General features: G+C 40.8%; 1 protein-coding gene across 11 annotated transcripts in view; it reads left to right on the forward strand.

Moving 5' to 3' along the window:
• Window positions 1-16,086, forward strand: part of DLGAP1 (DLG associated protein 1) — an 858,481-nt gene that overhangs the window by 726,595 nt on the left and 115,800 nt on the right. For 6 of the 11 annotated variants that reach the window (XM_073212860.1, XM_073212859.1, XM_017658265.3 and 3 more), the window contains one exon: window positions 13,554-13,583. The exons of the other annotated variants lie outside the window; for them this stretch is intronic. In XM_073212860.1, coding sequence (XP_073068961.1) covers window positions 13,554-13,583 — 30 coding nt within the window. The remainder of the gene's footprint in view (window positions 1-13,553; window positions 13,584-16,086) is intronic. 11 annotated transcript variants of the gene reach the window in all.

The raw sequence follows: 16,086 nt of genomic DNA on the forward strand, positions 1-16,086 counted from the left end.
GTTCTAAAGCCCATAACAGATAGGCAGAGTGTTAAAGAATGCAACAGAGGGTAGATTTGTGCCTACGGGGATTGGGAAAACATCCCTGTGAAGGGCAGTGAGTTGAGCCCAGAAAGGGAAATGCGGTTGTTCACATGGAAAACTGGAGAAGGATATCCAGGCCAAGAGGTAGGATGCGCAGAGGCATGGAGCCACAGAATGGTGTGTGAAGGGAAGAGGGGAGCCAAAAAACAGGGTACATGCTGGACATGATGGGAGAAGAAGCTCTGTCTAGGCTGAGATGGCCCTTGAACTTCATGCTGTGGACAGTAAAGAGCTGTTAGCTGTTTTTAGGCAAGGAAGTCACTCATGGAGAATGAGTTTAAGAAGGAAAAGACTGACCATGGAAAGACCAGTTGGAATACAACTGAAGGGCACAGACGAGAGGACATAAGGGCTTGCGCAAGCACGGCATTGGGACAGAAGGAAGAGACCCCAGTGAGACCCCAACCTGGGGATGGGGAGCGGAGGGGGGGAAACAGGGGCTGCAGGAGCAGGAATGGACTGAGAGTAAGTTCTTCCAGTCTCTCTGCATTTAACCTGCCCCAGCGTGGGATGTGTGCTGCCATACTATTGGTAAGCACACTATTGATTGGGCCAAAAATGAGGGAGAACCCAATGGCCTCAGAAAAACTACAGAATAAAAACTAGTACTTAGAAGCCAGTGATCGCTAAAAGTCTGCAACACTCCCTGGTATTCTCTAGCTCTCATTAAGTTTTAAGAAGAAAAATGTAGAAGTCAAATTCTTTCTAGTGTATGCATCTCTCTAATCAGCAATTGAGTAATTAATTAGTGGTGACCACATTTCCACATTGAAAAATTCTTCTGGAAAAATCCAGAATCTTCGTAATTGATCTTTAATGGAAATGAAACAGGATATGAACTTACCAAAGCTCCTTTCTGAATGTCACTGTCTTCTCTTTTTAATAATGCTTTGTTTTTCTTGAACAAAAATATATGTCTCATTGTAGAAAACTCTGAAGAAAAAAATAACATGAAATTCATTGAATAACATGAATTATGCAGGACTTCATTGGCGATTAAGAGGAGGCTTCTATTCTAAGTGAAATAGGAGCCTTTTCAGTGTATTAGCAAATGAGTTACATGATCTTACTTTTTCAAGAATTATTTTTGTTGCTTTACTGGGAATGCACTGTATGGGAACAAGGGTAAAAGTGTCTATGTTTATCTTTAAAATAGACTCTAAAAAATGAAAAATGTAGTTATCAAGACTGTATTTGTTTAGTTTCTCTCATAGATTGTACTTCTATCAGCTGAGCATGAGTATGTAGGGGAGAAAATATTTGTTTAGAAAGTTAGCTCCTGGGGAGTTCAAGTTCAAAAATCTGTTTTCCACCTTTATGAAAATAACCAACTCCATATCAGAGTTAAATAATCAACGTTGATGACACGGTTATCATTTCCACCCAAGTACAGCCATGAAGCAGGAAAGCATGAATTGCCAATTTAAGAAAAGGTAGAATTAAGAATTTCTTTCCTTATTTATCAGGCATTTATTGGGCACCTACTGTGTGCCAGGCCCTGAGGTCCTCCTGAGGACACAGCAGTAACACTGAGCCAGGCTCTGCTCTGCCCTGACTTCAAGGAGCAGATAATCTGAGACCTTTTTTGGTAACACTTACGGGTATAATTGTTTACCGTGGTTATAAGTCCTCTAAAGAGAAAAGTAAGGATGTTAGGATCCTAGGGCAACCATGAAGTGTGTGGTCAGGGAAAATTCACTGCCTCTTCCTTAAGGAAATCTTCCTTGACTCCCAAGTGAGGGAACAGCAAAGGGTTAAAGAGCAAAGGCCAGAGGCAAGAATGAAAAGAAAAAATTTTAACTAAAAGTCTTGTGTGCTTGGAAGATGGAGAGTGGTGGGAGGGAAAGGAAGGAGAAAGATTTGGGAGTGGTTTAAGATAAAACAAGAAGTTGTAAGGACCCAGTAACCCAGACGGCTGCACACCATAGCGAAGATTTTGAAAGTTTTGAAATGGAGGCTGTTCAATGGTTTCAACCAAGGTCAAGCAGCTTAGCCTTTTCAGATGTTCTTTTTTGTTTTTTTCTCGAGGTATAATTGACACATAGCATTATATTAGCTTCAGATGCACAGCATAATGATTCAATATTTGTATATATTGCAAAATGATCACCACAATAAGTGTAGTTAACATCCATAACATCCATCACCAAGCATAGATGTTCTTAATAAAGTAAACTAAAACTAATAGGTTGAAGTTTATCTCAGTGTGCTTAGTCATGGAAAAAATGTGATGATTTATCAGCCAAATAGCAACCATTTTGCTTACCTGACAGTTGTCAAATATTAATTTCGGGATATGGTTAATATTAATGCAGGCATGGCTAATCGGAATTGTCATTTACATTTAGAGACACTGAAATAGAAATTATTTAGAAATCCCCCATAAACAGCACAATGGTAGGCTTGATTGCACTTGTAGAAAATACACCCCTGCATTTTTGCTTTAGGCTTAGAGAATGACAGTCAACATTTTTGCAACTCATCTGCCAAATAAAAAATGAAAACCTTTAAGATGAATTTGCTTCTGTAGGGTGGCTGTTACACTCACATAAAGATTTAGCTGACAACTAACAAAAAAGAATTTGGGGGAGAAATGGAAGAAACAGCTGTCCAGGAAGTTATCAGTTGCCAGGTTGCTTGGAATGCCATGGAATTCCCAGGAAGCCAGAGCGTGCTTTGCCAGACCGATTTAACCCATTGATGATTGTACACCTTTTGAAATCACATCTGAGAGCCCAATTTTCCAAGTGTCATCTCCTTTTGAAAAAGACTATATATTTCCAGGCTCCCAGAGAATGCACAATTTTGCACCATTGTTAGTGGTTATAACCACCATTTATGTCTCCAGTCATCTACCCATTCCATTTTGTAAAAGTCTGAATATATCCTGTACACATTTAAAAGTGCCATTTCTAGTTACACTTAAAAAGGCGAAAGTTATGTAAAATGACCTCACTTTGATTATGTTATTCCAACAATAAGAAGTTATAGCTTTCTGAACAGTATTCACTTTTTACATCATCATATATGCAAAATTATAAATACATGGTGTGAAATAAAAAAATTATCTAGAAGGTTTGGAACCCTAATACTAATCTACATTGTTTTCTCTTAAAGATAGGGATTGTACAAGGTAGTGAATAATATTAACACCTCAAGTATTACATGGGGCATTCTATTTCTGATTTATAGTGGACTTACGTTTGCCACAACTCCTTCAGTTGAGGATATCCTGGTTGCATGGTGCTCAGCTAGTACTGGGGACCTGAGTAGAGATTTTGCACTGTGGAGTCAATATTTGTACCAAACCATAAAGGAATGTGTTGGGAAGGAAAAATGTTTCTTCAACCCATTTATGTTCTTTCTTTGGGGGCCTGTGAATTAAACTGACAAAAGACAGATTAGCAAAAACAAGACAGATTTCTATTCATGTGCACATGGGAGTTCACAGAAAAATATGATTCGAGGAAGCTACTAGAATTTGAGGCTTATGTACCGTCTTAATAGGGAAAGGGGAGGGAGAGAAAGGTACTCATGAATGACTCCTAGGAAACATAAATGGGCTCTTTGGAGAATAAATAAGCATTATGATAGTTTTGTGACAATGTCTGTTTAAATGTGGTGACATTTCTCCTCTCTGGCTGATAAGAATCAATCTTCCCTGGTTGCAGAAACTCTTGGGAGTCTCTGGTTTCAGACAGATAAGGGAACTCAGAAAAAAGCCTATTCTCAAATGCTGTCAACTCAAAATAATTTTATGTCTCAGTGGCGTATTCTGAACCCCTGCAGAAGGAACAAGGGCCAAAGAAGACTGCCCTTGAGTCCATCCCAAGTGGCCGTCAGGCTCTGAGCTAGCCCTGAGGGTGGAGCTCTCTGCAAGGGAAGAGTAAGGATGGACCCTCTCAGCCCCAGCACACTCTTGGAGGTCTGCTCACGCTGGTCTGAAAGTATCAGAGACGTGCTTACTTTCATGTTTACACTGAGGACAGCCCCAGGGGCAAGGCCAGCACAAAGAAGCCCCACTACTTAGAACATTCCTTTGTATTTGGGGTTTTTATTAATGTCGGATAGAATGGACTAGGCCAGGAGCCTGGCTCTTTCAACAGTAAAATTTTTTTATCTCCCTTAGTCCACCATAATGGAAAACTCACATGGTTCTTCTCATCAGCAAACATTCATAGAACATTTCCTGGGTTCCAGACAGTAGATGCTATTAATGGCATTTTCACTGTGTTGAAGAAACTGAGGTACAGAGAAGTAGTGACTTTTCAAAGGTCAAACAGCTGGTCAGTGACCTGATGAATATTTGTACCTGTTCAGTTTGACTCCAGAGTTCAAGTTCTTAACAACAATAAACTGTGCCTCTACTATATGGGCCTTCTTCCCTGAAATATTTTATTTTAACTAAATCAAAGCATGACAAATGGCTTCAAGAGGTTCTACACATAGTATCAATGTGACATGAAAGCAGTCTTGCTAATCATATCAACCTCCTGATCCATCCTAATGCAGTAGATTTTTCAGATTTGGCCATTTCTCCTGTCCTAAGGTAATATTCAAAGTAGAGTAACACCATATACCTTACACATAGGGAGTCTGCCCCTTGAGTCACAATTTCAGTTCCTTCATAATCTGCCCCTCAATACACATAACCTGCCCCAGACCCCTGTGTCTCATGCTCATGTCACTCAGCTCAGGGTTGATGGCCTCAGGCAACATGCCACACAACATAGCATCACTCAGAAGCTTTTCACTCACTGCTAGATCTATCTGCCCCAAAGAAATCTCTAATTGAAGTGTTGATAATGAATACACTCATCATCTCTCTAGAGTAGAGGTTCATTTGGGGAGGACATAGAAGTTTGAATAGTGTTAATAGATTCCTAGATTGTTAGGGCTAGATATATTCCAGTTAGTCTAACCATTCTCCCCTGTAATTGGACATGATGCCTACATGGTTTCAGGGGGTTGAAGGACCCCCTAAGTCCCGTCTATTAGGGACCATGTTCTCCACTCGCTGGTTCTGATACCATTTTGACTTTCAGCTGCTGTTGATTAGGAAATATATTTGATCTTTGTATGAACAGCCTTGTTATATGCTACCAACAAACAACACATATTTGTTAGATACATACCATCTATGAGGCACCATGCTAGTCAGAGTAGATACAAAGATAAATCAGGTATAATCCTCGCTTTCAACTTTCCATCCAAGATAAGCATGTGTACAAAAGGCTGAGCATAAGTCAGGAAAGGTTTTAGAGAACACAGCATGTTTGAGTTGCTTCTGAAAAATGGGTAGTTGTGCAGCAGCCATTTACAGGAAAGCTTATAAATTAAAAATTAGCAAATTTAAATCTGATCAATTTCTTTTAAGAGCCACTTGAAAATCTCAGGAGACTCCGCTAAGGGTGGAGAAGGAGAGATCCTTAATTTCGAATTTCATTCCATGTCTTGTCAAACCATGTTTAGATTTGAGGCTTGAATCTGTATTTTCTGACCCCAGGTAAGACTGGAAGCTGCATCCTTGCACAGCTTGACGGGCATTCTTTGGGCTTTCTATGTGATGGCGTAACAACGGTGCACAAACGCCAGGGGGCAACGCAGCTTCACCAAAAATCATAGGAAAGGCTCTAACTCTGGGACTAAAAACAGCATCCTGCTTCAAAGGTGAAATCCTTACTAAGAGTTCCGCTCAGGAAAGAAAAAAATTTTGTAAATCTTTTCTTCGAAAGCTCCCTGAGTTGCCATCAAAATTGCTTTTCAGCAGTCGTGCACGTTTTGCAATATTATTTGCAAAGACTTAGTTTTCATGTTTTTCTCAGTACAGCTGCCTGATCTTTCCAGTCCTCTGTCTAAGAAATGGTTACTCCAACCAACCCCTAGCCACCCTGAATCACAAGGTTGGGACTGTGTTGCGCCCTCTGCCCAGCCGTGGGCTTTCCTCCCTCCGTGCCCATCCAGCTGCCCCTTGGGCTGGAGCTGCGGCTCCCTTTAAGGCCCTGTGTTTTGTTTCCAGTTCGACAGCCGCCAGGTGTCTGCCCTCCCTTAACCGCAAGGATGAGAGATCAAAGGTGTGCCTACAGCTGCCTCCTGCCCAGCTCTTTAATCTGTTACATGTTCAAAGGGGACAAGTACAGTATTGTGCACTTAGACAGGAGGACAAATCAGAGAATGGAAATGGGCAAAGTCCCAGAGTGTGGGAACTCGATAAAAGATGTGGGGCATATCTGTGTACACAGCAGCCCTGCCACTAGGGAGTGTTTTCTTTTAAAAAGAATAAGAATATTATGGGTAATGGAGACCGTCCTCTCTCCAGTTGCAGCCCTGCTAAACCCATTTAGTGCAATATTGTACACAGACCCATTTGGAGACGAGTGTTTAAAGAAATTAAATAAAGCGAAAGAAAATACTTTTTCAATGATGAACTAGAAATCATAAGCACATTTATAGAGACCTGGGCTTATTTCTCTTCCAACAAAAATGACAAACTAAAGAGTTAAAGAAATAGAACCAAAGAACTTTAAGACTCTTTCTGAAGACTATTTATTTTCCACACCCACAGGACTAAGTAAGTGGGGAAATACATTTTTAAAAACAGTGGAATGCAATCAGTATTAAGGAAACAATCCTAGGAGCGGCGGTTAAGGAAGGGTACAGAATCTTTCCCTAGACGCTGCCACATCGTCCAACTGCTCTTCCCTCCACAGTTTTGGCTGAAGGGCAGAGTGGACAACAGTTCACCGTCTAGTAAGAAATTATGTCTAAACTTAAAAGTAGACATAATTTAAATAATGTGAGCACCTGCAACTTTCTTTAGATCCTCAGGAAAGCTCCCTGATTTCCACAGACATGAATGCGAGCACCGATTGTTCTTTAATCTCTGCACTCCTGTGCCCACGCCCTTCAGAAGCAGCACTCCATTTTTTCCTCTTCTCTGCACAAGGGTTACAAAAAGGAACTTCAGCAACTTCAGCCGTGATGAGCTGCCTTCACAGACAATAGCCAGGCAGGAGTAATGGCCTCGTATTAAGTCACACTGTCCCTCCCCAGTTACAATGGCTTTGAATCCAAATGTTCAATTATGTGAGAGAGATGAATAGTGGCACAGTTATTAAAGGCTTTGGTAAGGAGGGAGTCCTTATCAGCTTCATCAAGTACTTCATTCATTTACTTCACAAATATTTGCTCAGCACTTATTATGTCCAGACACACTGCTGGACTCTGGGAATTCAGTGATGATCAAAGAGCCCTGCTTTCTGTTCATGGAGTTTCCACTCTAGAGGTGGAGACTGGTATTAAGAAATAATCACAGAGAAAATTGCTCTGCAAGAAAGAAATACAGTTCTTGTGGGAGAATCTACTGTAACAATGGAACTAATCTAGGAGGTCAGGGAGAAGTGTCCTGAGAAACTCCTCATAAGCTAAGGGCTGGCAGATAAAGAGGTTGAGGAAGGCACATGTTAATAGAGAACTGGATGGATGGTTAATAGAGTACAGAGAGCTAAGGGACAAGGTGAGATCTGAGAATTTAGGCACAGGGAACTGTCAGTTCTCTGTTGCTATACAACATCTTATGCCAAAATGTAACAGAGCAGCTTAAAAACCACTTGATTCAACCTTATAATCTTATGGGTCAAGAATTTAGACAGGGTTCAGCTGGGTGGTTCTTCTATTCCACTTTCTGCTGGAGGTTGAGCTGGTCTAGGGACTCCAGGATGGTGTTATTCTCATGCCTGGCACCTTGGTTTCAATGGCTGGGACCACAGGCAGAGCTGAGCACCTGTAAGTGACACCTCCAGCACTGTGGCTTCAAGACTTCTTACATGGCAGCCCGGGGCTCCCAGGGATAGTGTCCAAGGGACAGGAAATCTTAAGGCCTGGGCCCAGATACTAACAGAGCATAACTCCCAGCATATTCTGTTGGCCAAAGCAGTCACGGAGCCCACCCAGATCAAGGACAATTACAGAGATGCCACATCTCAATTGGAACAGTTTCAAATAATTGGTGACCATCTTTAGTTGGCCACAGTCATCCTCTGGACACAAATTATACAGATTCCATTGTAATGCAAAAAACACTCTCTTCCTAAAGCCCTCCAGAAGCCCCATCTCATTATGGCATGACATTCAGGTCTGGGGTCCAGGTTCTCACCTTCTCAATAAGGTTCAGATGCCAGTGAGGCTCCTTTGATGTGGTTCTTTAGTACAATTTCTCTCAGTATGAAGACCTGTGAACTTAAATGAAAAGGTATCTATCTGATCCACACATACCCAGCATATGCTGGTGACACAGAGATGATATAAACACAAGGAGGACTCTCATCCAAAGAACAGAGGAAGGAGGGGCACAGGTCCCTAGCAATTCTGAAGTCCACATGTTGCCAGTTCCTTGACTGGGAGGCCAAGTCTTGCTCTCTGAGAAAGGTTCTTTACAGCTCTTATCTCCACCCTCCAAAGTCTTGGCTTCACCTTCTGAATTATGCAGTTTTCATAATGTCTTAGTTAGGTCAGGCTGCCAAAACAGAGTACTGTAGACAGGGTGGTTTAAACAACAGATATTTATTTCTCACCATTCTGGAGGCTGAAAGACTGAGAACAGGTGCCAGAGCGGTCAGGTTCTAGTGAGGACTCTTGCTGTCTTGCAGATGGCCACTTTCTGCCTGCATGTGCACAAGGTAGAGAGACAATATCTTTCTCTTCCTCTTCAATAAGGGCACCAATCCTATCATGCGGCCCCATCTTCATGACCTCATCTAAACCCAATTACCTCTGTGTTCAGATTCCTGAATCCAATTCCAGTGTCTGTGGGTTGGGGGAAGTGGGTTTTCCCACACACACCACCAAGCAATTCTTGAACACCAGCAGGGTGTCTGAGATTTCAACTCAAGGCTGATACTGTTTGCCCAGAGATAGCACGAGGTTCCCCAGGTTAAGGGCTCAGTCCTACAAAACTGCCTTCCACCCATCCCCACTCCAGATGCCAGTCACAGCCCCAAGCTGTTACCTGTACTTCTGACCAACCAGCAAAAGATTGGATGTTCCAACCACCTTCCCCTTAGGTTCAATTAATTTGCTAGAGCAGCTCACAGAACTCATGGAGACACATATACCAGTTCAATAAAGGATGCTGTAAAGAATAGAAGTTAACAGCCAGAAGGAAAGAAACATAGGGTAAGATCCTGAAAAAAGGAGCTTCTATACTCCTTGAGCTTGGGGTCTGGCTCAATGGCACCTGAAAGTATTCTGGTTCCACAAGTGCTGTAGCTCCCTTGGAGAAAGAGAGAAGCTTCTCTCAGGGAGAAACTCTCTCAGGATGCAAAAAGAAATACTCTTCTTATAGATTTTGTGAGGGCCTCATTGCATAGTCATGATTGACTACATCATTGGCCCTCGGCTGATTCAACCTCCAGCCCTCTGCCCTCTCCCCTTCCAGGGGGAGTGGACACCGAAAGTTCCCACCCTCTTATCACAAGGTTGGTCCCCCTGGAAATCAGTCCCTGCCCTTGGGTGGGGTCCAAATATCATTATGTTACAACCTCCAAATACCATCACACTGGGGATTAATTGAGGCTTCAACATATGAATTTGAGGCAGAGAAAACAATTCATTCCATAGCATATAAAATGTCATTTGCAACTGAATAATTGTCTCGGCCTATTTCCTGCCCATAGAAGTTTGGAGGATTCAGACTCTTTCCCTTTGAACTATCTCTACCCATTTTTGTCCAAGGTCATAAATGTGTCTACTAATACACTTCTCTTGAAATCTTTGTGGGCCTTCTGTGAATCTTAGTAGGCTCCACACATTAGACACACATCCACAATTGTCCATAAGACAGGCCCTTCTTTGGAGGTGTATGGAAGAATCTGTGGCCATTTTTATTCTGCCATGGGTGACATCATGAAGAGTTTTACAAGACATGTTACGGCTTTTGATCTTTATCTTAAGAGTAATAAAAAGCCCTTCAAGAATTATAAAGGGGTGAGGGATATCTTTAGACTTGCCTCTTGAAAAGATCACTCCAGCTGCAGTGTGAGAATGCATTGGAAGGAGGATATTAAAAACTGAATGGCTCTCCCGTAGTTCCTCTTTCTCAGTCTATATTCTATCTAAAGGTTGATGTAAACATTGCTATGATAATCTGGCCTAGAGTGATGGCAGTAGAGATAGGACAACTGAAGATGCTAGAGATATTTGATACAAAATCAGTTAGCTAACTATTAAGCATATCATCTTCTGTCCAACTAGTTGATAACATTACCTGTTGGGGATAAAATTTTTAACAATATAATCCTGAAACCTAAATATCTATTGTAGCTTATGTATATTCACTCCACATGTCAGTGCTTACTAGAGGTCATGAAAACCAGCCTCTGAGCAGAAAGACAGTGGTTAGTGTAAGGAAATCTGAGGTCTCTCAGATATATATTATTGAATATATTATACTGAATGTATTATATTCAATAATATCCACAATTAGGATGATGTGTTTGAATTACATTTGCTGGGACCGATGAAATCCTCTTCACTTCTGACTTGGAGGAAGACAGTGGACGTCATCTGCTTGAATCACCCACAAGATTATGAATTTTGTTGCATGAAAGATACTGAGTTGAGGAAAAAAACAATTGGCTTTATTTTCCTTTTCTCTCTTTTTTTTTTTTCTATTTAATTTTCAACCTTTCTGCTTACTGTTAAGAATTAAAGGTAGTGGGGTCAGGATCTATTGTGTGTATATACACACATTTCTGTGTGTTATGCCTTACCCTGAATTCCAGGCAATGTCATTGTCAGCCAGTCACCAGATAATGTCTATTGTGTGTCTGGAAAGTCGGCAATGCTACATGTAGCTTTTCAGCATCAACATCAGTCATTTCTTAAATACTCAAATTTTTTAAATGTTAGTAATTTAACATGAAAGATATATTTTACCCTTATTCTATATTTTTTTGCATAATATTAATTTAGCTCCCTAACTAGATTTAGCTAATTCTAGGTTTTCACTATGACATAGTTACTTTGCAATATAAAGGCTTACCCCAATGCAGGGAAAACTTGATTTTTAAGCAAATAAGAGAAGTCTACAAGGAGCTAATGAATCATTAATGCTTTTTATTAAAATAATGTTTATATTTAGAGTTCTAAAGTCAGACTTTTATTTGTTTTTTTAAATTACCATGTTTCCCTTTACTCAATAAATGCATTACTGGGCTCTGATCTACCACCACCCACATCTCCCATAAGAATTTGTTTAGGTTTTCTTGCTTTATTTGCCTAGGGCCTGTTTCTGCATATTGATTAGAGTACATTATTGTCCTTTCACTTGCTGTTATTGAGGATTACTGGTTATTTTGTATACCCATGTCCATACACAAATAAATAAATCAATGAATATGGTTTAAAAAAATCAATATTCTGACCTGGTTTCCTGTCTAAAGTTTCTACAATCTTAAAAAAGACAGGATCATTGCTTAAAAAACCAAAGACTCGTGCCCCTTGGCATCATAGTTGCCAGACCAGAAGGCCAAGCCCGTTTAGGCTGTGTTCTTAGCTGATTGTCAATGACTGTTATTTCCAAGGTGGCAGGTAGTCTATGTGGAGTATATTTTTGTGTGTCACAGGGTTGAGAGGTTTTGAAACTACTAGCAAAATAATAGTAAATGCTAAGCTTACTCATCTTCAGGCCTGTTAAATTCTAACCCCATTTGAGAATATCTCAGTAAATATTCTGAAGATCAAAATTTTCTTCTCTAGGCTTGAGTGGAAAGAAACATCAATGGCATTGATGTTGTGACAATGGCATACTTAGATCTGCTGCATATCAGCTTGCAGAAGCCAAGTGTTACATTTTGGGGAATTTTGCAAGTCCATTCTTTAACACAGCCATTATAACAAGTGAAATTATATAATTGCAATTAAATAAATTATATTTAAAAACAAAGGTAATAAATACCTGAAACTTGTCATTTCCTAATCATTTGACTGCATTTTACTGTCCATATTCTTGAGGTTGTTTACATCTGCTGTACACACTTGGTAGAAATATTATCTAATCATATTGCTACTGCCCATTTCTTACCAACACCACATTCAGTGATGTCAAGCTGGAAGCTTGAAAGAGGCCGTGGTGGGAGTGTTTACATAGTATTGAAGTTGGAAGACTTTTAATTTAATGAAAATAACTTATATGAAAGTGAGAAGTAGTTCAGCAGTACATCACACAGAAGATGTAATGATAATCAATTTATCAGAAGAGCAGGGTGGGATGCCACTCAATGTATGATTTTGTCCAATCCTGGTTGATTTGCTGCCTTTGGACACAAGAGTTTGGCCAAAATCAACAAAAGCATTCTATAAGAATCAATTGGCCATATGGAACTTGTAATAAAGAATACTGTCTATTTTATCACTATTTGTAGGTTGCATGCTACACATCAGTAATATCAATAAAGTTGTAATAAATGCACATATGTATAAATGCATACATTTTTCCCTGGCAACCTTGTTAAATACTGATCAGACACAGGAAAAATGAAATCCAATAGGTAACTTAAAAGCACCTTTTTCAGAAAGTTGTAATAAAGAGCAAGTTTGTCTGTTTGTGAACAGAATCTGTTAAAAATCAGTGTGTGTTCATGCTCATCCCAATTTAGTTTACCAGTATTAAATGGGTTTTGTTTCTGTTGGTAATTTGAAACTCCTCTAGGTTGAAAGCAAACCAGAATGTCATTCAAATGAAACTTGGAGACATTTCTGCTCAGCCTAATGCCATGGTTATCACATAGCGTTTGGGGAATATTATTTATTTATTATGACTATGACCTACAAAAAATACCATCTTAAGTCAAATCATCAGAACAGGAAAAAATAATAATTTATTTTATTATTTTCACCCTTGAATTCATGAAACAGGCTCATGAATATCCAGTCAAGAGTAATGTCTACTTGTTCAAGAACAAGTAGACACATTCAGATAGCTCTTTCACAGTCTGACCCCTGCAGGGAGCTAGTGTGCTGAATACATCAGAACAGAAAATGGCCAATGGCCCAACCACTCTAGAGAAGGAATTTGCCAGATCACACCATGGTTTTAACCACCTGTTACATATTTCAACAGAAACCCCACCCCAACATGTATCAGATTATCTCTGTACAGATTATCTTGTGTGAACATTCATCAATCTATTTTCCAGCATCATTTATATATAGAAACATCCATTTAGGCAGATGTGACCTTTGTTTCATCCAAAAACAGATCCCTTACTGAGTGAAAAATTCCTCTAAACATTTTTAGTGGGGAAATGTGTACCCCCATGAGGCCTAATCAAGGACTGAAAATTATTTCATTTTTGAAGTTGATATTTGTCCAGAGAAACTACAGATCTGAAGCACGTGTGTTTGATGAGAAGACTGGACAAGATCATTGGGGTCCGTTGTATAACTGCCACTTTTTGTTTTTATTCAAGGTGTCCTTAAACTGAGTTCTGCAGTTGAAGGTATGTTTTCACAACCACAAAATCAATAATGTTTTGCTCAAAGGTTGCATAGCGTGGCTTTGTAGCTAGAAAGCTTCTGTGGCAGTGCTGTTTGACGCAATGTCCTAATTGCCAGCTATCGCCATCCCATCTGTCGCTCCATGTTCTGGTTGTTTTATGCCACAAGCCTCCCAGTCCTCACAAATGAGTTCAACGCTGGCCTGAGAGGGCGGACATGTCTGTGTCTGTTTCCTGCTGTGGCTCCCTCAGATCCAGGGCTCTTTAGAGATCCCCTTGTTCTCCAGCAGCTTTATTTGAGGCTGGATATTGGGTCTTGTTGGGAATCTGCCCCCATTCTTTTGGCAGGGCCTTCTCTAAAGAGCTTTGGTCCCTTGTCCCAGTGGACTGGACGTGTTTGCCCAGGAAGTAGGTAGGCATGGAACTGCTGAACCTTCGAGAAGAGAACATTAAGAGGCTAAGGCATTTGCCAGCCTCCAATACAGGTTCTCCTGGGCAGTGTGATCCACGACCCAGGAGGGATTGCAAAGACCAGCTTCTTTTACTGTGAATCGTGTCATCCATATCAGGAGTGGTGGTCCCCATTAGCTGCATATTCAAGAAGCTGAGAAGACAACAAAAAATAAAATAAAATAGTAAGGAGAAAAAGCTGAGAAGAAAAGGGGGATTTAAAGAAAGAAAAGGATGAGTGGGAGAGGGAAGACACAGCAGCGTTTTGTTGAGTAATCCCCAAGAATGTTAAAAATAACTCATGGTCTGAAATGACTAATTGATTATGGGTATAAAATTGATCTTCTTACCCTCATAGGAGTTTACAACAATCTGAAAGTAGAGAATGCACGATTTTCTCTTTTTGTGAGTTTCTGTGTTTGTTGTGGGGTATGTGTGTGTGTGTGTGTTCTCATTTACTGGGAGTTTGTCAGTTATATTTTGGAGGTTTTGTCATCCCCCACTTAATCAGGGGAGGCTCCTTGGAAGAGGTGGTGGGCCTTAAGGTGAGTCTTTGCATTTAAAGGGAGATGTGGCTTGAAGGATGGGCAGTGCATGGAGGCAGGGAGTGGGAAAATGCACAGGTGCAGGGTAGGGGGGTGGAGTGGTGAGACCATGGGCTTGACTCAAGCACAGGGTTGGGTGGGCTGCACTTTGAAGGTTGGCAGATGAGAGAGGACCTCAGTCGTGTAGCCATGGGGTGGCCAAGTCAAGTGGGGGACTCTGTACCGTCACATTTTACAAAACAGTTGGAAAGGCAAAAAGTAGGCCACTCCTCTGAAATAAAGAAAGGACCATGAGAAGGCACAGACAAGGGGTGTTTCTGCAGACAAGGGGTGTTTCCAGGTCAAGAGAGAGGAACAAAATGATTCACCTCAAGGAGCAACAATGGAAACAGTGCACGTTGCCTCAGCAAGGCCACCCAGGAATTCAAGTTCCCTTTGCACCATAACATGCAATTTTATTGAGAGACTAGCCAAGCTTCTCCATGCCTAACAAAACACAGGAGACACAGCAACAAAATCAAGCAAGACCATGAGAATGACCTTGGCTGCAGAAACCCCCAGTGTCAAGTTAGCACTGAGGTTCAATTAATTATCTGTAGAATTCCAGGTAATAGTTGGCCCACCCTGGTTTATTTTCATGCTTTATCAAGGAACGGCTTTGAAGTCAGAGCTTTATGATGCCTTCTTGGCTTAAGCATAGTGTTCAATTTGCAGCAAAGGAATGGAAAAACAAAATAAGAAAATTTAAAAGCCAGAAAGCCAAGAGAACATTAGATAATTTTAAAACTATTGTTCTGCTAGAACTATTGTTCTGTGTCTCATTTTGCTAGTAGTTATTGTTACTACTGGGTGACATAGCCTATCTGAACCCCCAGAATAAGTTTGTTTTCCAGAGAAAGATGAGAGTGAGGAAAAATAAGAGCAAAAAGCAGAATGACTGTGGGGGGCTTTTTCAGCAACCTCCTCACCACTCGGCCTCCTCTGAGGCCCTGGTCCTCAGGGGAAATTCTCTGGAGCGGCTGTGGGTTCCAGAGGTCAGGCCCTCTGGACTTCGATTGCTGCTTGAGCATCCTTTTGGCAGCTTATTGGATGGAGGCTACAGAAGCTTGATGGCTTTGAAGCATGCTCTGTTGTAACTGTGTTAGAACATGTGTGCGCAGGGGGCTGTCTGGAGTGCAGTCTGGGGGCAGCGGGGATGTGTGTGCTCAATGCATGCATTCTCAGTGCATCTCGAGTATGAGATTTTTGAACGGCATGCTCAATGGAATGTGTCAGATACTTGATTCAAAGTCAAATCTCAGATTGTAGTCCTTTGTGAAAGCTTAGCTGATGACTGTACTTGTTATTTTCCATTTGTGAAATGAACACAGGGCAGCTCCCTGAAGTTTATCTTGTCAAGGAATATGCAAATCAGTGGAGAAGATGAAATACCAGTAACGAAACCTGCTTCCTTTTCTTTAAAAATGATTCTGTTCTTGATTATTCTAGAACTCTGGATATAGCATTAATAT

Source organism: Manis javanica, chromosome 9, assembly GCF_040802235.1.
Source record: "Manis javanica isolate MJ-LG chromosome 9, MJ_LKY, whole genome shotgun sequence".
Lineage (NCBI taxonomy): Eukaryota > Metazoa > Chordata > Mammalia > Pholidota > Manidae > Manis > Manis javanica.